Source organism: Cupressus sempervirens, chromosome 3 (assembly GCF_028749045.1).
Source record: "Cupressus sempervirens isolate cs-2001-9-10 chromosome 3, ASM2874904v1, whole genome shotgun sequence".
In the NCBI taxonomy this organism is placed as follows: Eukaryota; Viridiplantae; Streptophyta; class Pinopsida; order Cupressales; family Cupressaceae; genus Cupressus; species Cupressus sempervirens.
In genome coordinates, this window is record NC_143120.1 from 464516239 (window position 1) to 464543109 (window position 26871).

The 26871-nt window shown below is 35.7% G+C and overlaps 1 protein-coding gene across 2 annotated transcripts in view; it reads left to right on the top strand.

Moving 5' to 3' along the window:
* The window catches only part of LOC149567133 (Protein phosphatase 2A, regulatory subunit PR55), a 59942-nt gene extending 39240 nt beyond the window's left edge, over positions 1-20702 (top strand). The window contains exons 8-14 of one of the 2 annotated variants that reach the window (XM_089820333.1): positions 14907-15030; positions 15266-15389; positions 16546-16614; positions 18814-18905; positions 19237-19314; positions 19468-19541; positions 19795-20702. In XM_089820333.1, coding sequence (XP_089676459.1) covers positions 14907-15030; positions 15266-15389; positions 16546-16614; positions 18814-18905; positions 19237-19314; positions 19468-19541; positions 19795-19931 — 698 coding nt within the window. In that variant the 3' untranslated portion in view covers positions 19932-20702. The remainder of the gene's footprint in view (positions 1-14906; positions 15031-15265; positions 15390-16545; positions 16615-18813; positions 18906-19236; positions 19315-19467; positions 19542-19794) is intronic. The other variant, XM_089820334.1, reaches the window with a different exon arrangement.
* Positions 20703-26871: the final 6169 nt, after the last annotated feature.

Here is a 26871-nt window from a genome sequence, read left to right on the forward strand (position 1 = left end):
CAAGATTTGGTGTTACAAAGTTGGAGGATGTTGAGGAAGATGACGATCATACTGGATTGGGGGTTTATGTTGTGTGGTGGTGGTTGGTTTTGTCCTAGTTGGGCCTTTATGTGTAGGCATTCATTGGTTGTACAAGGTTGGGGCTTCTTTGGTCCTTGGCAGAATTGGGGTTTCAACTGCCCAAATGACCATGATGATGTGGTTATCTTGATGTTTGTGTCCTAGCTATTTTGGTTTCAGATTGGCTTTTATGGAAGTCAATATTTTTGTGGAGGGTTTTGGGTTTTTGTCTAATGTCGTTGCTACCTTTAGTGGCTCTATTTAGAGTTTGACAAAAGATTGTTGGATTGATCCCTTTAGTCATTCAATAATGTTTCTAGGGGTGGACTATTTCTGTAGATAGGTTTCTACTAGTTCCTCTTCAATAACTGCTTCTAAGTAATTATTCAAGTGGGGGCAATGCCCTAGAGAATGCTTTGCTTTTACCCTTATTGTGACATCCTACTTGACGCTAGATTTGTCCCTGGCATGGGGCTATCCAATGGAAGAGGTTTGACATCGTTCTTCTCAACAGTCTATGCTAGGTGTTTCTTGATTGTGAGACTACATCTCGTCTCATGGGTTTGGTTCATGTTACTATGTTGCCACTAACCACTTCTCTTTGGTTTTGACTTTACAAACTCCATCTGCATCCCATGTGTCTTTGTTTGAGGAATGTAATTTTTGGGTGGCTCTTTGAGTGGGTGTGAATAGGTGTTCCATGACTCCTGTGCTAGTGCATCTTTATCACTAATCTCTTTTGTGTTCTTGGCGAGGGGAGATTCTTCTTCCTTGGTTTGGAGGTGGAGGATTTATTTTGGTTTAGTTTGTATGCTCCCAATTGTGGGTATGCCATTTGCGATTCTTTCTTGTGTAAAGGTGTTGGATGTCTTTGATTCCTCTCATGAGTGGAGCTCATTTAATATGGTGGTTTGCCTAAGGAGGGATTTGGTTGGTGTGGTCATTGCCCAAAGATTGTTTCTTTTGAAGTTTAAGCCCTATTTGGGGTTGTGGTTTGGTGGTTTTGTGTTTTTTTATGAGGCTTCTCTTATTCATCAAGGTGCAATTGACAAGTCTTTGGATCCTTGTAGGAGGGAAGTGGCGTGTGCCGCAAGGGTTGTTGTTCTGGCCCTTATAAGATGGTTGATGGAATCAATGTACGAGTTCTTTTTTTGTTGGTTAAGGTAGGGGTCTTTTCCATCATCTTTGGTAGGTATGTCCTTGACACTCTCGATGAAGGGTGTTTGGTGTCTCGTGAGGTTGACTATGATCTGATCTCTGAGTTTGGAGAAGATATAGGAGTTTGGTGGAGTTGTATGCTTACTGCTTCCGGTAGAGTCTAGCATGTGGAAGTTTTTGTTGGCTCTATCTTTATTGGGGCTTGGGTGGTTTTAACCTTTAGCTTGTTGGTGTTGTTATTCTTTTAGAGTTTATGTTCAATTTGGAGGGAGATTTTACATCTTCTTTGCTTGGGTTTTCTTTCCTTTTGTAATATGTGGATTTGGAGTGCTCTATTAGCTTGTAGTAGAAGTTGTCTACTTGGTGATTGGCCTCTCATGGATGGCCCTAATTTGGCCGTTGGGGCTTTGATGTTGGCGACTTTTATTTGGTTGTGTTGTAAGACTTTGGTTAACTCTATTCTGTTACTGAGGGTGGCTATTGTGGCTATGTCCCAAAGACCACTCTTCTTGCGGCTCTTCCCTTTTCTTTGGGGATTGTGGGTTTGGTGTCTCTTGTGTGCTTGGAGGTGTTGTGCTTCTAGTGGGAGTTGGTGTTTTTTGTGCACTTGGATCTGTTGATGTGTTGCTAGTGGGGTGTTGTGTTTCTTTCCTTTATAACGTTAATCCTTTGCAGATTTTTGTTAGCTTTAGTCAAGGTTGATTGGGCTCTTGTACTTATACAAAGAATACTCTTGTGCTAACTAGAGGTGCAGTGGGTTGTGATTTGATTGATGAAAAAGTGACAAACCAACTTATTATAAGGCCTGGGGATGGTTATTGGTATTTTTTGCTCCCCCCTTGCAGTGAGCTTGAAGATGGTGCTTTTTGTGGTTTGCAAGGTTGGGTTTCTTCACCCTTTATAGTTGGGTCATTGATGCAGGAGCATCCTGGGTTGCCTTGCTATTGTGCTCATCTTTGTTCTTTTTGCTTGTTAGTGCCGAATTCCAGTGGTTGCCGAGCTGCAGTTGTTGCTGAGTTGTTCAGTATTGGCCAAGTTGTTCAGTGTTGGTCGAGTTGTTTAGTGTTGGCTGTGTTGCCCAATATCGACCAAGTGCTTTGGTGGCTGAATGTTCCTTCATGCACCAAGTGAACATGATGTTTGTTGATGTTCGGTTCTTTCTTTGACTGAGTTTGTCTACGATTGGTTCTTAGTTTGAGCCGACTTGTGTATTTAATTTGGATCGTGAATTTAATGTAGGGATCTTGTCTTGGGATGAGTGCAAACCATTTTAAGGTTGACCTTCTATTATGTAATGATCTAGAATCTATCCATATGGTATTGTGGAGTCAGAACAACTTTATCCATCTATTGTAGTTTGCAAGCTAAGGTATTTTGATAAATCAACAAAATAATGTTAAACTAGGGACCTACGTACTTACGCTTCCCCGAACAATCCACGACTTTCAGAAAATAAGAAGAAATAAGGGATGTGACAATAATATTTATGTCTAACACTAGTCCACCCATCCATTGCAATAGAGTAACCTATCCTTACTCAAGTCCATCTCATATCCTCCAAGAATGCATTAACCTTGTAATACTTTGTCTAGGAGGGGAGGGTATTTTGTAGCTTATGATCTCTAGGGGGTATGAATGATCTTGAGGGACCCATAGTAGCTATATCTTTCAACATTTGTTTGAAATAAGAGGAACAAGCCATATGAAATGGAATGGCATGATCTAAAAAGAAATTGGGTATAGAAAACTTTGTAGCTTCTTGTGCTTTTGCATTAGACTACTTTCTACCAATTCTCCTTTCTCACTACCACTAATCTTCTTTTTTCCTCTTATCTCAATAGGACTACTACCATTAGTGGATGACATAGGCCTAGATGATTGTGCACTTGCAAAAGAAGGTGACATCCCCATGTCACAAGATCGTTTCCGATACAGGGATAGGGCCTTTAAGGCTGAGGATGTGTCCTCGAATAACGTAGATTTATTCATAATAGATGGCATTGTAGCATGCAAATGCAAAACTTATATGAATCTTAATAGTAATGAGTTGGAGGAGGAAAATCAATTAGTAATGGTTTGTAGTTTGACTGTGAGTAGCAAGGACTCTTTAGTGACTAAGTAACTTTTAGAAAATCCCACTCCATAATGACATTTTGATGGATGAGTGGCCATTTCTCACGTATCTATAAACTTTCAAAGTCTCATCTTAATACATCATAATATCAGCAACAATTTGATGAGGAAAAAGTAAGTGCATGTCTGTAGTCATACTATCTATTAAGATAAAGGTCTGACAAATAACAATGGAACATAATGTAATGTCCCGTTTTTGGGACATTAGAAAAATTAATTATATAATGTTAAAATTTGACTTGGAGAGCGTGGACTCAAATGATTAAAGGTCAATTTAATATAATAAAGTAGGAAAAAAGGACAAGGAGAGGTAAGACGAAAAGCCAGGAAGGGTAGTCGAAGAGTCATAGCTGTGCAGATAAAAGGAGATGAGGCTTATTCCTTGGGATATGCTTGATTTATTTTTCAGATTTCAGTTTCTCTCTTGCGAGAGTATTCAGAAAGCTTCAACTTTCAGCCAGTGTGAGGATGTAGCCCCTCGTGCTAGCAAACAGTGGACACAAACCCATTGTAATTGGAGACGATCACTTCAGGTGTCTTGTATGTGCTTACAGGTTATTATCTTAGTGTTTCAATCTGACTGTAAATTCTATGTTTAAGATTGGATTTTGAATGCTAGTTGTTGTATTGCTGTTGTATAATGCAATAACGTTGTTTTAAGGAGTTTTATGAGAGTTTATTGGTTTCATTCTATTGGTTTGTAACGCATTTCCATATGCTTGAATCCTGAATCTTATTTTGAGAAAGAACGGGTTAATATCTATTGGTAAATATACTGATTTTCTATTGTGTTTTGTTATACATATGCCTATATTCAAGTGCTGAATATCAGTTTGAGGAAACAACCAGATAAATATCATTTGGGTATATTTTATTGGTTTCTATAATGCAACGTCATATATTTTTGTCCTGATAATATTTTTAAAAAAGAAATCGGTTAAATATCTGTTTGGGGTACTTGTGGTATCAGAGCTAAAGGTCTTGCCAACTTGTGATGTTTAATAATAGTTGAGTTATAACGGCTTGGTTAGATTTTTGGAAAGGGTCACATTTCTTTTTTGAAGAGATAAAACTTTATCTTCAGAATATTTTATCCTAGAACAATAAATGTTTTGAATGTTTTATCACCAAGTATTTGAGTGTCCCTGGTGAACATACATGGTCAAGGAAATGAATCATAGAATATTGTTCAACCTCCAGCTTACCAAGCACTTGCATGGAAGTGAAAGCTGTTCAATATAAAACCATTCCATCATCAAGAGTCTATGCATGTGAATATCGATGTCAAAACTATCATAGTAGAAGTCAGACCTGTACACTCGAAGCAACACTAAAAGCTTGTTGGGTAGTATTCATACAAAACTGAATTGCGCTACATAATTATAGATATGTTCCTATACCAGTGATACTTTATTCTGAAATGTGGAGATAGAAACCAATTCCTTTGATCGATGTATTGCAAAGTTACTGCTCTCTATAGAAAGTTCACACTTGTTAATAAATGCCATTGACAAACATCTATTATCCTCATTTGATGTGGAGACTAGGACAACTTCCCTGGTTATATCAAGATAAAACACAGGGGAGAGATGCGCAAGGTGCAACTGTAGCATTTCCATATTTTGCACTAACGACATTTGATTCAATAGATCCCTTTAATGGAATATCTAAGCTAATAAATGTTGAAATGCTCATAGGAGATGCTAGGACAAATTAGAGATTGAAAGGAGACAAAATGAACGTATGACTAAAGAGATTTCACATCAAAGGAGCAAGAAATACAATCAAGAGTTTATTCAAGTTTTGTCATAAGTTGCAAAGCTCGTAGTCAATGATCATAACTCCATTTTGCAACTTCCGTAGGCTGGAATCGCTATTTAGAGGAGTATACTTGCGGAGATTATTATCCTTGGACTTTCGTGGACAACATAGAGCCTGGGTCGAATTGAGTTTTTTGTTGCTGCCATGTAATGGAGAGCCCATATTTGCGGGTCGTCAAATTTAACTGAGATGATTCTTGGCCAATACGTTACTAAAAGACGTGGTTTTAGCTCGGGCACAATAGAGAATTTTGGAAGAGGCCACTTGGGCATGTCTGTTTGGGCATCTTTCTTCCGTTGGTCAAGTTCCGATAATGCAAGCTCATCTTCTATTGCTGCGTAATGCAGTGTGGGACCCGGAGTAATATGAGACGTCATGTGAGGAGGGAGATAACAGGAGAAGTACAAGTGTGCGCCGTGGTATTCATAACACAATATTACACAATGTTTGTAATTGCCGTTAGATTTGGAATTTTATTTTCATTGGGAAAGCGTAACGCTTCTGTCACTGCTAGAAATAGCCCGTCTCTTGTTGCTAATATTCACTGTGGTCTTAACTATCAAATAGACATGATGCTCATTACTGTCAGTTATAGAAGCATACAAATTTTGCTTGTTGAAAACTTCTGGGAAAGAATATAAGACGTTTTACCTCTTGTTGGGAACTTGTGAATTAAACCGTTAGGGAGTCCTTTAGTGTAACAGTTGACAAGTGCACTTGAGTGTTGCAATGATGCTCGTTGCTTGCTTTTGATTACATGAATCAAATAAGAACATTTTCTTAATACCGGCGAGAAGTTATAGTGCAAATAGGCGTAAGAACGAGTTGCTTGTAAAAGAGGCAGTTTGGTTATGAACAAGGTCTGAATCCTCTAGCGTCTGGAAGCAATCTTATTCGCAAGAAGTTTTTTGAGTGTAACTCTTGGATTACAAATTCTGACAGAGTCTGTTCATCTTCACTCCTGTTGTTCGACCTTCTGTGTGAAGAAGTTTATTGAAAAATTGCTGACTAAATTTATTGGTGGATGTGGACTCTTTGATTCTTTTTCTAGGAGAGCTATTTTAATAGACTTGTGGAAAACATCTTTAGAGCTGTGAACATAAATTGACGAGAATTGGGAATAGACGATTGAATGCTAAGGAACGAAATAGGTGAGGAGACAACCATTTTCTATTGCAAGATTATTGCTGAGGACAAATAGACGATCAATTACATGGAAGATTCTCTCCAATCATATTGCGTGGGAAGCCTTAAATGAATATTAGAAGGGCTTAACGTAGAAAGGAGTCCTTCAATACAAATTATTGCACTCATAATAAAGAATCTGTAACTTAGTTGTTCCTCCCTCTCCTGTACAAGTTATTGGTGGTAGAATCTTGTTGACAAGAAGGGCTGTGTGTTGGCACTTACACAAGGGTTGGACTTTCAAAGTAGGAGTGCGACAAGAGATAGTTGTTCAGGAGGTTGTCACAAATTTGAATATCCAACAATGACATGCAGACTTAGGCCTCTGTTAGTAACTATCAAAGATCTATACTGTTGTTTGATAAGCAAAATGTTACAGTGTGACTACTTCTATCAGAAAATAGTGCATCAAGAAATATTAGGAAATACGCTGTCCTAACTGAAAGGAAAGAGAATATTTTATTGTCAAATCTTCATAGATTTTGTGTATGCATGCCTTGAGTGAAGTCAACTTGAGGAATACCAAATCTTGTTGATATTGTCAATTGATAAAGAAATCAAAGTAGTTGACTATTTGAGGAAGGCAATTTTGGGGTAGAATGTAGTTGTTGTCAGACTTATAGTAGCAGGATAACAACATTCATCAATGGGAAAAGATTTGGATAAACTCAGGAAGGGTACTATGAAACCACAAGAGCAGTTATCCCAAAATTCCAAATCCAATATAAAAGCAGAAATACTCGACATTTATGGAGAGTATAAAGAACTGCCTACTTGAATTGAAAATGATTTATCATTCAATGATTACATGGATTTTCATCTAGAGCAGCAAAATAAGACTGATATGGCAAAAAGAAAGTATTTGGAATTGGTTCAGGATCTCCTTGCAAAAGACCAGCTCAAAGTTGTGTATGAAGAATTTCCGGTAGACCAAAATCATCAAATAAAGGGTCTTGAAAAAGAAGAACAATGAACTACCATTGATTTGTAGCCTTCTCGCGATCATGTAGGAGATGCTACACAGGGTGCTAGTTTCTATGTTGGGGATTTAGGTGTTAGTTTCAACAAGCAGGTTGATGAGGTTGGTTGCACATGAGGTAATAACAGGCTGGAATCTTTGTATGATGAACTATATATTTCTGATGCCCATGACATGACATGAATTTAGAGGAATAGTCTGAGATGACATTGCAAGATGATGAACTGCTTCAACAGGACAATAATGAAATGCACACCTTAAAGAACTAGTTGAAGGTTAGTGAAGACATGACTGTGGCATCTTTGGTACGTTATGATAGCACCCACAAGATGGTTGAAGATCTGTACAGGAAGGCTCAAAGTGAAGTGGAAGGAGTTTGGCCTGTTGCTGATTTGCAGGTGGTCAAAACAACTCTCGAAGCTATGAAATCAGATTATTTATATTTGCTGTCCGATAGGGATTATATTCTTAAGGTTGCTGAAATACATGCTGATCAATCAAATAGAGAAAAGAATGAGATTAAGGAACTCAACAGGGAGCTTAATTATGCTCGTGAGGCATTGGATGAAACACAGTTTTCTCTTAAGGAAGCAGAAAATCAGATCAGGGTAATGAATCACTCTCGAGAACATGAGGGTAAAGTGAGGCAGGAGTTTTTTCAAGAAGTCATTGATGAACTTGATGGCATTTAGTAGACTTATGACTTGGATAGCTGCCCCAAACGATCAAGTATCAATACTTCAGATCACATTCAACTTGTAGACAACCTTTTGTTTGAAGTTGCTGCTGATTGGACTTTCGATAATCTCCTTTTTGTGATAAACAAAGGAACTCCTTTTGATTGCCATAAAGAGGATGATTTTGATTTCAGGATATTGGATCCTGGTACAGTTTCTAGCAGCGAATTTGGGTCGGAGGAGGGGAGTGGTGAATTGACTACTATTCCTTGTCATTGGATCAGTCCAAACATAGTTTCCGATTTCACCCCATATAGGAGTTGGATGGATTTCCTACATCAGCCATTGAATAGAGCTTGGTGGAGTATTGATGTGAGCTATGTTTCAATCATAATGATTAGCTTTTCAGTTTCGTACTTACTCATAGTACCTATGCACTTGGGGGTTCTCCAAATTTACGACGATAGTATGGGTTTTGATGTACATGTGGTGTTAGTTTCAGCTTTTGAGGAGCTCGTTTCTTACATCATCTATTTAGGTCAGATCATCACCATTTATTGGGTTATACATAGTCTCTTGATACATTTCTACTTCATCATAGCAGCTGATCAAGACAACATGGTTTGGGATCCAAGTGTTGACAGCATGTATCTATGGCTTATTGAGGATTTTGTTATAGTTCTACTCAGTTTGAGACTAGATGTGAGGATAAGCAAAGTTGTACAGCCTACAGATGTAGTGATATTTCATAGATTTATATGGGACCTAGGAATCAAGTTGATGAATGGGTTGCAGAGTGACACCTTGCTTTGTAGTGTGTTCGGATTTGTTTTCAGATTGGGCTACGGGTCTATCTGCATATTCGTATAGGATCTCGGTACTGATTGCTTGAGGACAAGCAATTTTAAGGAGGGGAGATTTGTAATGTCCCCTTTTTGGGACATTAGAAAAGTTAAAGACATTTATATAATGTTAAAATTTGACTTGGAGAGCGTGGACTCAAATTATTAAAGGTCAATTTAATATTTTAAAGTAGGCAAAAAGGACAAGGAGAGATAAGACGAAAAGCCAGGAAGGGTAGTCGAAGAGTCACAACTGTGAAGATAAAAGGAGATAAGACTCATTCCTTGGGATATGCTTGATTTATTATTCAGATTTCAGTTTCTCTCTTGCGAGAGTATTTGGAAAGCTTCAGCTTTCAGCTAGTGTCAGGACGTAGCCCCTCGTGCCAGCAGATAGTGGACACAAACCCATTGTCCATGGAGACATCAGTTTAGGTGTCTTGTATGCGTTTACAAGTTCTTATCTTAGTGTTCCAATCTGACTGTAAATCCTATGTTTAAGATTGAATTTTGAATGCTAGTTATTGTATTGCTGTTGTATAATGCAATAATGTTGTTTTAAGGAGTTTTATGAGAGTTTACTGGTCTCATTCTGTTGGTTTGTAACGCATTTCCATATGCTTGAATCCTGAATCTTATTTTGAGAAGGAACGGGTTAAAATCTATTGGTAAATCTACTTGTTTCCTATTGTGTTTCCTAATACATCTTCCTATATTCGAGTGCTCAATATCAGTTTGAGGAAACAACTAGATAAATATCAATTAGTTATATTTTCCTAGGGCTTATTTTGCTGGCTTCTGTAATGCCACGCCATATGTTTTGGTTCTGAATATATTTAAAAAAAAGAAATTTGTTAAATATCTGTTTTGTATACTTCACATAACAATAACAAGAAAATTTTAATGTAGCCTTCACCTTAGAAGGTAAATATCTATCCTAAACTCAACCACAATTCCTTCTTCATAATAAACCTAATGAATAATATGTAGTTCAAGTTTATTCTCCAAGTTAATTTAACAAGATTAAGAAGCCAATGTCCATGACTTGAGGTTAGAGAATGGAATAGCCTGTTAGAATAATGAAAATGTGATGATCAATCTCTCAAGTCCCAAGTTAAATGGAGGAAGAGAGAAAGTGTTTGATAGGACGAAAGGAGCGAATTAACATAATCAGTTACATTGTATCTCCTCGTCACATGCCAACTTGTCTCAAACTAACGAAGACATCATCCCTTCCTCTTGGCCATTTAATAGAGCATCAAACTCACACCAAAAAATTTAAAAAGGAATTTTTTCGCAAATATGCTTACTAATTACTCATCGAAATCCTATGAAGCCTTTCATTTGTATAAATGTTCCCATATATGATTGTTGTTAGAGAAACCATACAAGTTTCAAGGATAACAAAAGCTATCATGTTAAATAGTTGTTCCTTGTAGTATTTTTTCCATCAACAAAGTGCACCATGTCTTTGTTAGTGTTTCAATTCGTCCCTTTCAAGATAACATAGAATAAAATTACATGCAAGGTAAAAGCTTTCTTCAAATACATTTAATAACATAATTCTAGAACATCTTTGGACATAGTTTACTAGAAGATCATCTTAAAATAACTCTCCCAAAAATTAGCAACTACTAAAAAATAGTGATGATAATGGGAGATCCATTAAATTAACTATGTAGGTGCAAATAGGGGTTGGAAATTAGCAACACCTAGATTGAGAATGGGTTGGTGATAGAGGGTTTAGTATAGCTGGTAGAGGACTCTAACAACAAGTGCAAGGGCTGAGGTCCAAGCCCAAGCACTTGTATTGTAAGCCACACCTGAAAGGATAATGGGCTCACCATATAAGGTCTAGTAGCTTAGCTGGTAGAGCACTCCAACATGAAACAAAAGGTCCTAGATTTGCATCTTGGATGGTCCATATCAACTGTCAATGGTAGTGAACTATACCTTGTCTATGATGGAGACTTTTTTAAAAATGAAGAGCGGAGGAAACAACATGCTCCCCTTAACAACTATAGTAGTTGTTTAAGGATGAAAAAACTTGTTGAACAATGGACTTCTAGTTAAAATTGAAAAAGAAACTTGAGTTCTCCAATGAAATACCATTTTGTTTTGTAGAAGAAAGTTGGACTCCATTTACAGGGCACTCTTTAAGTGCTTGGAAATCCTCTTATAAGCATTCTGCTGCACCTAATGGTGCAACTTTTCTCTTATGTTTACTTTTGACACTTGATCACTTGAGGACTTTGTGAGCACTTAATGACACCTTTTCCTATGTTTTCAACTTGAGACTTGCTCAAAGCATCTTGGGCATGTATTTTCGCAAGACTTTGGAGCACCATTTCTTATTTTTTGATTTGATCTTTTGTCACTTGAATCACTTGGTGTGCTCCAAAGTCCCCCCATTCACTTTTATCTTGTCTTGCGATTGGCTTTTTGTCATTCAAGTGGCTAGTTGTGTGCCCATGGATTATTCAAGTGGCTATATGTATTAAGTGGGTGAAATAATATCATTGAGGGACTTGGGGCAAATCAAGGGGACATATTACAGGTTTTGGTTATTTCTTCTCTTAAGTGAAAGTCTCTCACCACTTGCACTCCAAGAAGGTTAGAACACTTCTTGATCTATTTTGATGTTGTGTTTTGTCTTTTAAGTGACATAGTTCATTTCTGAATCATTTTATTGATTTCCTCATCTAATTCGTCATTAACATTGGACCTCATTTAGTACTTTATTTTTTTTTGCTAATTTGAAGTTAACTTACTATTGCCCTTCCACTTTTCATTTGACCAACAGTGTAGCTTTAACATCAATACAGTACTCCTTTTGACCAGTCAAGCTCTTGTTCTACTTTAGATTCATTGAAAAGTAGCATTTTTTTGATGAATGTGTGCTAGGCAACTCATTCACCCTTTTCCAACTTGAAGTCACCAAAAAGTGATTATCCTTTGTGTAAATTGTGTTTTTGAGAAGAAAATTGGGGTTCTCCATTTAGAGGGCTCTCTTAAAAGCCTTCAGTTGAGCCTAATGGTGCAACTTTTCACTTGTGTTTACTTTTGACAAGCTTGAGGGCTTGTGTGAGTGAGTACTTAATGACACCTTTTCCTATGTTTTCAACTTGGTACTTGCTCAAATCTTGCTGGGCATGTATTTGCTTTACTCAAAGCACTATTTCTTAGTTTTAACTTGATCTTTTATTGCTTGAATCACTTGGTGAGCCCTTGCATCCTCCCATGCTCTTTTGTCATGTTCTTTTATTGACATTTTTTCATTCAAGTGGCTATATGAATGCCCAGTGGGTGAAATGCAATTCTGCAATTAAAATGATATCATTGAGTGGCTTAGGGTTGGTCATTTTTGCACTTCTGTGATGTTCTTTGATCACTTACAGGCGAAGAAGGTTGGAACGTTTCTTGATCTATTTTGATGTTTTGTTTTGTCTTTAAAGTGAGTGAGTTCATTTTTGAATCAATTCAGTGATTTGCTCATCTAATTTGTCTTTAACATTTCACTTTTCATTTGGTACTCACCTTTTGTGTTTATTTGAAGTTACCTTACCATTGCCCTTCCACTTTTCATTTAATGACCAACTGTTTTTTTTGACATTCTAGGATTCTTTTCACTATCAATATAACACTCATTTTGACCTATCAAAACCTTGTTGTACTTGAAATTCATTCAAAAGTGGCATTTATTTGATGAATGTGTGCTAGACAACTCATTCACCCTTTTCCAACTTGAAGTCTCCAACAAGTGTCTATCCTTGCATAGATGTGTTCTAAAACTTTTGATGGCTATTCACTACCTTAAAATACATTTGCCTTTAGTTTTCCGGTTTCCATGTTTACCCTAATTGATGGACTGGATGATTTATATAAATATGATGAGAATGACATCGGCAACCATTGGAAACAAGTCTTCAAGATGGCCTACATTGAGATACAACTGGATTTTTCGCTTAAAATATTTCTCAATAAGATTTTTTTATTTTGTGATAGGCCCAACAGTTTTTACAAGATTTGCATAATTTGTCACTAATAAAAAAACCATGTAATATAGGGTGTGAAACATTGTAGCTCACAAGAATATGAATTATGGAGTCTTAAATAAATAGAGATGTCTCTCTTAAGGCTTAATAAATGATGAGTATGAACATGTATTTGAATTTGTCTAGGATGTCCCCAATTCAACATTCTGCAACAAAATTATTATGTGCAAAGTCATTAAAGAAGGCTTCATGAGTTCAAGATAGAGTTGAACAAGGTCCAATGTTCCAAGCATAAAGAGCTGCATTTTAAATATAAATGGACTGGCTGAAATCAGTAGTGAGTACATTGCAATACCTTGACACTACTATGTTTGGGCTCCAGTTTACGTCCAGTTATTTTGTTTAAACAGAGACAACGAGAAAACTTCTGCAGTCTAAACCAGAATGCATGTCATGGTTAACAGTTCAAAAAGTTTCATAGAAAATTTGTTTTGCTAAAACAAAAGCTTATTTTAAAGAAGATTGCGTTCGGTTCACAGTTTACAAATGCCTATCTAAATAGAAACAAAAAGCAAAATCCCAGTGAACTGCTGTTTGCTGAGTTAAACTGCAGTTCTGTGCCTGGCCAGCAATGCAATGATGAACTCCTGCTAAACTGGAGTTTGAACAGATTGAGCTGAGCAAGGTACAATGTTCCAAGTGTTAAGAGCTGCCTTTTAAATATAAATGGACCGGCCGAAATCAGCAGTGAGTGACATTGGAATACCTTGGCATCCGGTGCCATACCCCTTCGCTTCTTCCTTTTCAGCGAGCGGTTTGCTTCGTCAATGTGTATGGTTGTAGATAGTGGAATATCCATATGTGAGTTTGCCCTACTATTCTAAGGGAACCGGAAGCTATGTTTGGGCTCCAGTTTACGTCAAGATATTTTGTTTAAACAGAGACAATGGGAAAACTTCCGCAGTTTAAACCACAATGCATGCTGTGGTTCACAGTTTACAAAGTTTTATAGAAAATTTCTTTCGCTAAGACAAAAGCTTATTTCATAGCAGATTGCATTCAGTTCACTGCATCTCTCTCTTCATCTTAGTGATGGATTGTGTATAATGATCCAAAATATTGATGACAAATAAATAGAGTTGAAATAAGATGCACTCAGGTTCAGGATAGTGGACTGTGGAAACACCATGTGTCTGCTTATATACTAGTGCAATATATTTTTGTTTTTCTCTGTAAATCTGCTGTACTGGGTTATATTGTGTCTTGTAGCTCTGTGATCCACCAAATAGAGGTATTACAGTATTAAAGTTCCAATACTGAAAATTATTGGGTTAATAACCAATTGAGCTTCCTTTTGCTTTTGATTTCTTGGAATGTCATCCCATTTTATATCTTGTTTTTTTTTTAAAATGCCTTTATTGTCTAATACTTTTAATTTTTTTTTCAATATCACAATAGAAATAATTTTTTTTTAACCTTTATTTAGAGCTGAAGGCTTACCATTATTAAGATGTATGTTCAAAATAACTCCGTTATTCCTCACAGGACTGATTATTTCTCATATTTCTTTCCTTAGATTATCTTTTGATGTGACTTTAGCCTAATTCTTTGAAATGTTGCACATTTTTTTATTTTGGGCTTCTTCAACAATGACAGTTGTATTTGCATTGAATACACGGGGCATTGCAGCCTTGCCTTGCGAATGTGTATAAGAATTAGAACAAAAAAGAAATAAGATATAAAATTTGACATCATCTACATTGGTTGTTTTGTACTTGTTTAGAAATAGGTTATTCTAAGTAGGTATCACAGGTTTCTAGTCATTTTAGTCTCTCTTTGGATATTTAATTTTATAATTGTGCTTTACTTTAGCCATGCATGTCTATGTTTTTAAATTTCAAGTTATGCGTAAAAACATTTTGTGTATCATACCTTTTATATACGCTGGTTCTAGTTTCCTAAATGAAGATTCTTAAGTTTTCATCTTGTGTTCTGCAAGGTCATATTTTTCTTGTGACATTGAATTTTACATTTACATTTTACTATTTGTCTACAGAGGTTATAACATCAGCAGAATTTCATCCTAGTCATTGCAATATGTTGGCATACAGTAGCTCTAAGGGGACAATTCGCCTAATTGACATGCGGCAATCAGCTTTATGTGACAATCATGCAAAATTGTAAGAACCTATTAAAGTATTCTGCTCTTATCAGTGTTTTGGGACTGTAAATTCATCCCTGTATGCTTGTGCAGTCTAGAGGCTTATGATTCTTTTTTTAATTTACTTGTGATTTGATTTAATGGGTAAGTACATTTATTCCTGTCTTTTTTATAGATTTGAGGCTTATGGTTCTTTTTTAATTTACCTGTGATTTTTTAATGGATAAGTACATTTATTCCTGTCTTTTTTATAGATTTGAGGAGCAGGAAGCACCTGGCACAAGATCATTTTTTACGGAGATAATAGCTTCAATCTCTGATATTAAGTTTGGAAAGGATGGCAGATATATCCTCTGTCGTGATTATATGACTCTCAAGGTCTATGCTTTCTCTTTTTCTGTTTGATGGTATTCAGCCTGTTTAGAGATCGTACCCCACTTTTTAGAAAATTACAAGATACAGAAAACAATTATTTATACCATTATTGCACAAATAAAGATGTTATATTATTTGGGATGGTAAAGGCTGCATTTTACATTGATTACAAAATGGCTTTTATGTAACATACTCGACAATATAACATGCTAACAACTAACATGTTTATTTATTTGACTATCTTGAAACACTAACCTATGATAAAACAATCCAACATTCACCCTTTATGACATCACTTCGTCTAAGGTAGGAACATTGGTGCTAGACTAGTACTACAAACCAAATAAAGACCAAATTAGACTTTTAGCTCGATGAAATTTCAAACCTCCTTGTATTTCATACGTCAATTGTCTCAAGATTCCAGAGAGCCATTGATCTTTTATGTCATTTGTAAGGACAGGTATCTTTGCAGATGTTGCAGGTAGTGACAAGATGTTCTATTCATAGTTCTGGTTGTCATGCTCAAAATACATCTGTCCACTTGGAAGTTACTCTAGCATCGTGATGTCTCCAAAAAAATGAAAAGGGCCAGTTTTGAAACACCTGCAAATACATAATGAGCAAACAAACCATAGGCTACCATTACTTTTTCTTTTTTGGGTTTGGATGCATTTGGGTGTGTATATATATACACAATTTAAAAAAAAAGAAATATACAGATGCGTAAAACTAAATCATTTGATGGTATGGTACTTTAGCTTAGATCAATGCCAAATATTCATAAAAATTGAGAAATATACAGTCCAGGATGTGCATCCTAGACACTTCCTCACGCATCCAGATGACAATCCAAACCAGTACACATGTGGACCGGATGCACAGGGGCAGGGCACATCCTGCAACTATGTAGTTATACAAATATGAATATGCATGTAAAGCTGTTGATAAATCTTTGTCTATATTGATCGTTTCAGGAGCTATCCTAAAAATAAAATGTAGTGATTAAAATGGAAAATATTTTTGTTTTCTGTTGTAAAGATGCTGCTTCGGTTTGTGAGAATTTAGTTTGAGGCAGGACTAGTATTTAACTTGGCCTCATCTTTAATATGATGTGTCTTGCCTAGATATTGAACCTGAATGGTCATATATTTGAATGCAGCTCTGGGATATAAACATGGAATCTCGTCCAGTTGCAACATTTAAAGTCCACGAGCATTTACGTCCCAAGGTTAGTGCCTTTATCATAATAGTTTATAGTTTTGTACTACTCCAATTGACTGAACAATTTATGGTGTTTAATACTATTTCACAGCTTGGTAGACATCTTTGGTAAGCTCTTCACAGAGGTTGTGGCCAATTTTATGTTAGATGCTTTGTTGGCTTCCAGTTCAAAGAAAAATCTGAAGCAACTTAAAAGTTTTAAATAAGAAATTAAAAGACAAAGCAAGTAGAAACTATTTAAAGAAAAAACTAAAAGACAATTGATGTTAATGAGTAGTAAGTTAGAACCACAAACTCTTTCCATTCCGCAATGGATGCCTACTTTGTAAAGTAAAGGTGTCAAGGGACGATCCGGGGAAGATGACATTTGCAATTGCATATTCAGTATGACACATGTTCAAGTTCCGGAAATAAAAGACTGCATGGGCTATAGAAAATACACTGAAGAGTTGCAAGTACAACCTAAAATCAGTATACAATCTTGTTTTATTGGCTTCTTCAGCAATTGAACATACTGATGATCTAAGATGATCTAAATAGTTCCTTGGAATATATAAGAAGGTATGACATACTGAGGAGTACTCAACTTTTCTAGTCAATATATTTTGGGAAGAATAGTGTCATAGGAGACTCCCCAAAAACATTTTCTGCTAATACAGCTGGTTGAATTACAATGGAATAAATTTAGATATATGATTCTATGCAGCCTCCCAACACATTAAATCTTCATAGTGAATTGTCATTATCAGAAGATTGAACAACTCATTATGGCCAAACCTATATACTATCAGCTTTACAACTTAGCACTTCCTTTAAGCTTATATCTTTTTGTTCCAATGTGATAATTTCTTTTTCTGTTTCAAATCTCAATGGCCCTAGAAACTTGAATTCTGTTCCAGGCGCTTCTCTGATGGGGAAATACATGACAAACATCAAGTTAACAAGAATGGCCTTTTTGAAAAACTCACCATATCTGTTTTCATGTCTCATAACATATACTAGCAACCACATGCATACATATAATTTTATAATCAAGGTTGCATAGGGACAGGGGTAATTGGGTACTCTCGGTACAGGTACGAGTACGGCTATTTTTCAAAATAGGGGACGGGTATACTTGGGTATGTCAATTAAAAGAAAAAATGATTTAATATTTTATAGAAAATTTGAATACTAGTAATGACAATGTGTTTTCAAATAAAAAACAGTGACCAAGTTTGCTGATGTAATGTATTGTTTTCAGTTTCAGATTGGTGATATGTTTGTAATAAGATATGCTAAATGTTTAAATGCATATCAGAGATGGCACACTTCAAACATGAACAAGAAGATCAAAGTCATATAACAATGACATATTGCAAATGATGAAATTCTGACTTGAACAGTGATAAAGTTTACTGTTACATATTGAATTAAGCTCGATAAATAGCAAGCTGATATGCAAACAAAAACTGAAGCAAAAGTCAGAATTCTCAATCAAGGTCCTTAGCCATCATGCTCTCCACTGAGTACCCAATATGTGGGTATGTGTACCTGGTACTAGTACCCGGTATATGTCCCAGTGGTATGGATACAAGTACCCATGCAACATATATATACATACATACATGCATACACAAATATTTGAAGGATAAATAAAACAGGGAATCACTTTTGTACTAAATTTGTCTTGCATTTGATTCAGGACTCTTAGATAATGTTTTATGGCTGAGGTTTACTATCAAATATCTTGGATTGTTTGTTTTCATCATCATTTAAATTTCTGTGCTATCTACATTCATCTGTTTTTGTGTGGGATTTGCTTTTTGTGGGACTGTGGCATGTTTTCAAATGATTTTGTGGGATTGGCTCATTATCATGCGACTTTAAATCTACTCTTCATGGAAGATTATTCCCATGCCTTTGACTAAAACTATATAATATTCAGGTCTTCCCAGGTCACTGTGCTTGTATACATTTTAGCTCACATGTGTTTATTTGATAATATTGTAATTCCTGAGGCTTTTGTTTCAAGATAAAATGAAGTAATATATGTCTAGGTTGAACTCTAAACATTGGGCTAGCTCTTTGACTATTCAGTTTTGTTTTAGTTTTGTGAGGCAAATATTGTATTTACCTATTAATCGTGAAGTATAAAAATTGCTTTATATCTCATCTAGTTGCTCTCTTGGTTGACACACTGAACTTTACATCTTTTCATATGCAGTTATGTGATTTATATGAGAATGATTCAATTTTTGATAAATTTGAGTGCTGTCTAAGTGGGGATGGACTTCGTGTGGCGACAGGCTCATACAGGTGTAATTCCACATTTCCATTATAGAAATCTTTCAAATTTTATACGATATTTGAATTCTTTGTGCTCTTGTATTGTGATTAATTTGCATGCAATTAAGTTTTTGTAACATATATTTGCAACTTGCTGAATCTCGTAACCCTAGTGGTCAGAGGAGTGATGTGTTATATGGTTATTAAAACTCCATTACGCACCTCTGCCCTGTATTATTTTATCTCGATAGAATAATAACAACTCTTTGGTCGAGGTAATGAGATGGTGTGTATCATTCAATTTTTATTTGTTGACTTGTATAACATGTTTACTTAATTAGTTTCCCGAATCTTCTTACAGCAATCTGTTCCGAGTTTTTGGCTCTGTTCCTGGCAGTGACGAGGCAACCATGTTGGAAGCTAGCAAAAGTCCTAACAGGTATACTTAGGGTGCTCCTTCAATCTTAATTTACCCAGTGAACATCAGAGTTCATTTTCATTATGGTTAACTTAATCCATCTGTCTTCAGATACAAACATTTAAATAACTTTGTTGCCAATGTCTTCTGTATTTTTTTCTGCGTTTGTATCAGAAGACGGAATATGCAGGCCTCTTCTAAACCTTCAAGATCTCTTACCAGTCTCACCCGTGTGCGTACACGACGAGGTTGTTCAATAGAACTCTTTCTCCCATTTGTAAATCTTGGTCATAGCCTCTCCTAGATTTGCATTAAAATTGTTGATAATGTATGAAATTATTAATGATATAAGAGTCCTGGCACCTTTTCAATCTGCATTCTTATGTTCCTTATTTTCTGCATCTCATTCTCAATAAATGAACTATCTTAATATAAATTATGAATTCAGCTGTTTCTGTGGGCATGTTCTATTTCCTAATCATTTTTCCTATGTTACTTTAGGTAATGAGAGCCCAGGTAGTGAGATGAATGGAGGTGCTTATGACTTTAGTACCAAGCTGCTTCATTTGGCATGGCATCCAACCGCAAATGTTATTGCCTGTGCTGCTTCAAATAGCTTGTACATGTACTATGCGTAAGGTTAAACAGTCATTTTACAGTTTTTAAAGAAAAAGGTAATTATTTTTACTTCTCCACTATTTGTGGAGCAGCTCCGACAAAACTCCAGGGTCGATGCAACATGTTATGTGCAGGAACTTTGTTATTTGAGCCGATGGACATAGCTGATAAGCTGATATCTCATAGGTTGTTCATATACTGATTCCCAAGCTATAATGGTTGTCAGAGCCCTTTTATCAAGAAATGCTTGTCTTCTCTGTCACAGCAAGAGGCATATATCTGATAATCAGTTTCAATGTAGCTTCTTTCAGAATGGGTGCAATTTTAATATTAAATAGCATTTCGAACATGAGCTGAGAATGTATCTTGCTAAGTATCAATTTGTATATCAGTAGTAGCTTTGAGCAGATGATGTCCAAATTACCTTCCTGTCATAGAGAGGAATAACCAGCTGGTCTGACAAGATTTGAAACCTCCAAGCCCTATCAAGTATACTGGTTACAGTGCTCACAGGTTAGAGGAGGGGTTTTTAAGTTTACACTTGGGGTTTTCAAAGAATTGGCAGGTCTCAATGGCACACTTTGAGCAGCTTTTCCAAATGTTGCAACTTTTAGCTAAGATCCTTGCAGAATTATGTCGTCCAAATTTTTTAATTGATTTTTAACAAAGCGATCAATCCCTGTAACTTAAACCACTGAAGTTACTCTTCTTCGAGAGGAATTTGGTCCTAAATTTATGTCTTTTTTTGTTTTTTTCCCATTTAATTCAATTAATGTTATTGAAGTTCACAAGTGTCACAGATTATTTATCGTTGTAATGTTTTCTTCAAAGGACACGAGTTAATCTGACATGGCTGCTGTAGTGAGTGATACGAGGTTTCTTAGCACCACTGAAAATTTCTCAAAGCATTTCAACCAAATCATAGTAATATTTATATCCAAAACTAATTTTCTGGAAAGTTTGCTAATTTGATTCTGGCTTTGACCACATTGCTGCAGTATTCTTTCTAAAGTGTAAACACTGTCATTGAAGCTTCAAGGTTCAGGAGGGAAAACCTTGCTGGCTGTGTATGTCATTCAGACATTAATTTGATGTATTTTATAATGTATGGATCTAAGTTTGGCACCATACACATTAAATATTAACCAGTTTGATTTGACGAGTTGACATCTATATGAAGGAGTTCTCCCAAATCTGCAACTCCTAATTTGGAATGCATGTATATTCCCTTTTACATCAGGATCTATCACAAAATACACATATTTGAGATGGATGAAGATATTCAAAATGCACTCGTATAATGTAAATTGTCTATTCCCTTGGAGAAATATATATTGCTTTTACATCAGTCTACCACGAAATACACATTTTAGATGAATGAAGATATTCAAATGCGCTTGAAAATGTAAATTCTCTATCCCTTCAGGATTAAGAAGTATCAAGCACTGACTAATAGTGATTATATTGCAGATGGATCAGTCTTCATATATGCAAATCAAATGTTCATACTATTATTATAGTCAACAGTGGCCATGATTACATTCCTTTGAAAGTAGCTGTAAATTTGTGTATGTTCATGTCTCCTGTACGGTCTCAAATTTTTATGATCTTTTAGAATTACATGTTTATTGGGAGAAAATGAGTGCAAGGGTACAAAGTAAGAACTGGAGATCTATGAGCTTACCTTTCCGAGATATTTGTGGTGTACTGAACTAAATGTTCATTTGATGTTGCACCAAGTCCATACTCTATTATTATTACGAAGTAATGTTTTTGAGTACTAAGGTTTATTTTTTTGACGCGAGGCTTCCTCCATTGAATGTATATAACGAAGACAAATTACTTGATGAATCATTTTCTATTCTCACTTATTTAAGCAAATCCTACTAGATTGAACGAGGAAAAAGGAGGGTGGTCTTGGTCTTCGATCTGCTCTATTGAGTAGTCAAGCTTTGGCTGCTAAACTTTATTGGCGATGGTGCTCTGGACAACATCAACTTTGGGCTCGTATTATCACTCATAAATATTTTCATGGTGCTGATCCTTGCTCTGTTTCTGCACTTCCTCTTGAAGGCCGTGGCTCAATGGTTTGGCATACTTTGAAGACAGGCGCGATGTTGGTAAAGAGGGGTCTGTTTTGGATATGTAAAGGAGGTTCTCAGGCTTTGTTTTGGTCTGATGCTTGAGATGGATTCCCTTCCATTTTATCCATATACCCTCATCTTCAGCCTCTTTGTGGCTCTTTTCTTGCCGCTGGATGGGATAAAGTGACTCATTACAAGACTCCTTATCAATTGGGACCTGTTGTTGGTTACAGATGGAAGCATTCTTTTGATTGGCCTCTTGGAGTTACAGACATGGATCGTCAGGAGCTTTCTCAAATTCTGGCCTCTAGAGAGTGTTCTTCTTTGCTTGGTCCAGATGTTTTGGCTTGGGGCGGTACCTTGTTTGGTAAATATCATGTCTCTGCTGGGTATTAGGAGATAACTAGACAATTATTTGGGGATGCTGAGGTCCCTTGGTGGAAGCAAGTTTGGAATAAAGTTTTTTGGTCCAAGTGCAATTTTTTCATGTGGCTAGTGGCTCACAACCGTTGTCTTACCTGGGATAATCTTTGTAAACATGGATTTCAGGGCCCCTCTTATTGCGTTTTGTGTGGTAATGGAGAGGAGTCTGTCTCCCATCTGTTCTTCCATTGCTCCTATTCTACTCAGATATGGCACCTTTGGTGGAGCGCTTGGGGTTGCTCTTGTCGGCATGCTTCCTCTTTGCCTGAGTTTTGGGCCCGCTTGGGTACTGCTCCTTCCAAGTCTTCTTTTCTCCATGCTACTTGGATTGCTGGCCCATCTTTCATGCTTTGGCATATCTGGTTGGAGAGGAATCGTCACATATTCCAAGATGTTTGGCTTGGTGTTTTGCATCTTTGGTGAAAAATATCACATTCTCTTCAGGAAACTATTCTTGTGAAGTGTGAGCTTGATGGGGGTATGGATCCGGTTGATCTTGCTATCTGTAATTGCCTCAATTTTCATTTGCAGGATGGGGCTGCAGTCATAGGTTTCCTTCTATGTCCAGGCAGCTTCACCATCAGAGGAAGGGTCGGGTTAACCGGGATGGGCACTGGACTCCTCCTCCCTGTGGAGTTCTGAAAATTAACACTGATGGTTCTTCCCGTGGGAATCCTGGTCCGGCTGGTATTGGCCGAGTGGCTCGTTGTAGTTCTGGGGATGTTAAATTTTTCTTCTCAGTTCATAAGGGTGATTATACTAACAATCTCATGGAAGCTCAAGTTATTTTATATGCTGTGGAACAATGTTGCTTGCGGGGATGGAGTAAGATTATCTGTGAGTCTGATTCCCAGGTGGTGGTGAACATGCTTTCTTCGCAAGAGCTTGAGGATGTTAGTTGGCAGCTGGCCATTGTTGTTAAGCAGATTCTTTTCTTCTCTTCCTCTTTTCAGTTCATTAGGTTCACGTATATTCCTCGTGAATGGAATAGAACTGCTGATTGTTTAGCCAAATGGGCATCTAGTCATGATCCGGGTTGGAATATTAGGGATAGGAGGCAACTGTCCTTTGAGATGGTGCAAGAATTTGATGATCTTGTTGCTCAAGATTGAGCTCCTTGTTGAGCTCTCTTTGTTGTATTTCTTTCTGTCTTAATAAATTTTTACCCCTCTTTTTGCATTGTTAATTTGTAAATAAAAATTACAAATTAGGATTCTATCGAGAAGTACACACACAAGGTTGAATAACCTAGCCATTAGGTTTTAACAAATATGCGACCTTGAGAGAGAGAGCCAAATGATGTTTTGCTATAACTAGATTGTACAACTTAAAATGGAGAAAGTATTTGTTCAACTTGTGGAAGTTCTTCTTTAAGTTTGCTACATGCTATGACAAAGCAAATAAAAATTTGTAGTGGTTGATGCACCTATGCTAGGGCACTACAAGACCACTATACATATTTGAGTTCTCAGTTGAAGTTTATACATACATTGGACATGATGTGTGTGGTCTATGTTAATGTGCAAAAAAAAAGAAAATCTATGGCGAGAGTATATAATTAAAGTTTTGGAATATCCTATGTTTGGCTAGGAAAATTGAATTTAATGTAGTTATTATTAAAACATTCTAAAGTAATGGAAAGAGTGGCAGAAATAGAATATTTATTCAAAAGTTTGGGAAGATTCTATGTTTGACAAGGAAATTTGAGTTCCACAGGAGAAGGGTTACACTCCAAGAAATTCACCGATAAAATGAAGAGGAAATATGAAAGCAGAAATACCCCCAAAGATGGCGAAATACGGAACTTGAAATGTTTAAAAACTAGCGTCCCTCCAAGCTTCAAATTAACAACTGTGAGCCCATGTCTTTATTGCTTCCAATCATTTTGGAGCAAGGTCTCTTTAAATAACCATAACAAGGTACATGGGATGTGGGTATCACCTAGAGTTGAAGCTTAATAATGAAGGCATTATTGAGGAACTTGTTGAATGCAAATCACGAAGTGTTTGTATTAGTGTGGTTTGACAATTGCAATTTCTAGAATTATATTCAAAATTAAGAAGACTAGTATTAGGTGTTAGCTTTAATTACAAATTCAACATTACAAATAAAAAATAAAAAATAAAAAATAATAATGTATGATGGTCTACATTTTGGATAAGAAATAATAATATTTGATCACTAAAACATTCAATGTCTAGAAATATTACATAATGTGATGCTTACAATGGTCGATTATATCATCAGTTAGGTACAAAGTTGGGTTATAATTTTTTTATTGATTATAGTGTTCTATAAGATCATAAATACAAACAAGTTTCCTGTTTTTTTAATTGATGATTTGATGGTGTATTTATAATTTCACGAGACTATTATCATAGACACATCTTAGATCTTGTTATAATTAGCTAATAAACTCTATATGAAAAAAAAACTTTAACTCTCTTTATTGTCGACATCATTTTTAGGTCAGGCCTTCGGGCTCTATAATGTCTTGACTATATTTTATGTATATTCAAAGAGTATTTAACATCTTAGTCAAGAACAAAATTTTGTTTATATTTTCATTGTTTAGGTCATGGTATTCCTTAAGACCCGTACTTTTCAAGCTCATTGATATGCTTGATGAATTATGCGGCAAATTATTCAAGATTTACATATTAAATTTTGTTAATATTAAATACCAATCTAGATATTTAATATACAAACTTAAATTTAGAAATTGTTATGGTCCCAATTTTTTCCAAATCACACATGGCAAAAATTGATGAATAAGTAGTTAACATCCTTTCTACAAGAAGTATTCAAACAAATCTTCTATGGATATGTGCAAATTCAAAAGGGTCCAAAAAGTGGTGATGTGACCAAAATTGGAAAAACACACTAACTTTTGACATGGGATGGGCAAAAGCACATTTAGCCATGACAAATATTTAAGAAAAACAAATTTGTTCAAAATAGATATTTTATAATTTTAACATATATATTATTATATGAACATTATACTATATATTATTATAAAATACAAAATATAATTATATATAGTATATGCATTAATATATTATATTGGTCATATGTATATTATGAAATATCTTTAATTATAATATGAATAAATATTATATATAGTATTATTATAATATATAATACAATAAATTTATTATATATTCTATAACATATATTATATCTTATTTATTGCACATTTATTATATGGATATCAGTTTATTCTAAGACGATAAAGGAAAAAATAGAGCCATTATGAGCCATTTAAACCTATGACAATAATGAAAATGAGGGAAAATAAATAAGTTTAAACTAATATCCATTATGCGAGAGCTTAAAATTTACCTCAAATCAAATCAAACATGTTAATAATTTGTATTTTTTCATTCATTTAAATTGTCTTAGCTTAAATTAGTTTATGAAAATGAATTTTAGTTTTCAACATAAAATTTGTCAATTTATTTAATTTCAACTCTAATTAGGATTTTACCAATGGCTAATAATCCATCTCTAACCAACCAAATCCTCTACCACCAGAGCCTCCTTAAATTCAAGATCTTATTAGTGTCAATTTTCTCAAATATGAAATATTGCCAAAATATAGTGTAGGTACCATTGATTTGTCTATGATGATAAGCACCTTAAGTCCATTATTTCTAATGTTGAAATTCTTTCACCAATATGGTTCCTTTGTGGAGTGGCTAGAAGCCATATGGAAACACTATGCTAACCGGTTACCTTATGATAAGGTGAGAGAACTTGAGATTTCCAAATCTCAATTAGCCAATTGTTTGTCAACCCAAAACTAGACTTGTCAATGTGTGTCAAAATATTTAATTAAATGTGTAAGCATGATCATATCAATAATAATTTTGGGGATTGTTAATAAATAGTTTTTTAGAAGCCAACTACCAACAATAGACATGCCACTATATTTTAGTCACAAACTTATGTTGAATTTGTTGGACATGTTGAACAACATATTTTGACATATTCAACATGATTTGTCTTGGATAAGCATGCTAACTACATTGACATGAGAGATTTCTAGGGTATGAGTAGAGGAAATTTTCTTGATATACCTAGGGCGATTTTTGTAGTATAGGTCCATATGTTTCCTCTTCTAGTGCCCCTACACCTGCGATACATCACCTTGATATCATTGCATATGCAATCTTAATGAGCATATTGGTTGTACACTCTTTGATTGGTCATTTGATTTCTTAGAGCTCTCAAAACTCCTTGCCACAAGACCTTGATACACCCAGTGGATCAAGTGGTGATGATACAACCTCCCCGAATTCACATATTTGTGTGATCCACACTTACTTTGTGTTCAAAGACATGTTTAAGTCCTCTCAAACAACCTACTTAGCCTCCTATTGACATAGTGGATCATGATCTACATCATATGGAAGATGTACAAAATGAGTTGGTAAGGGTAGGACTATGT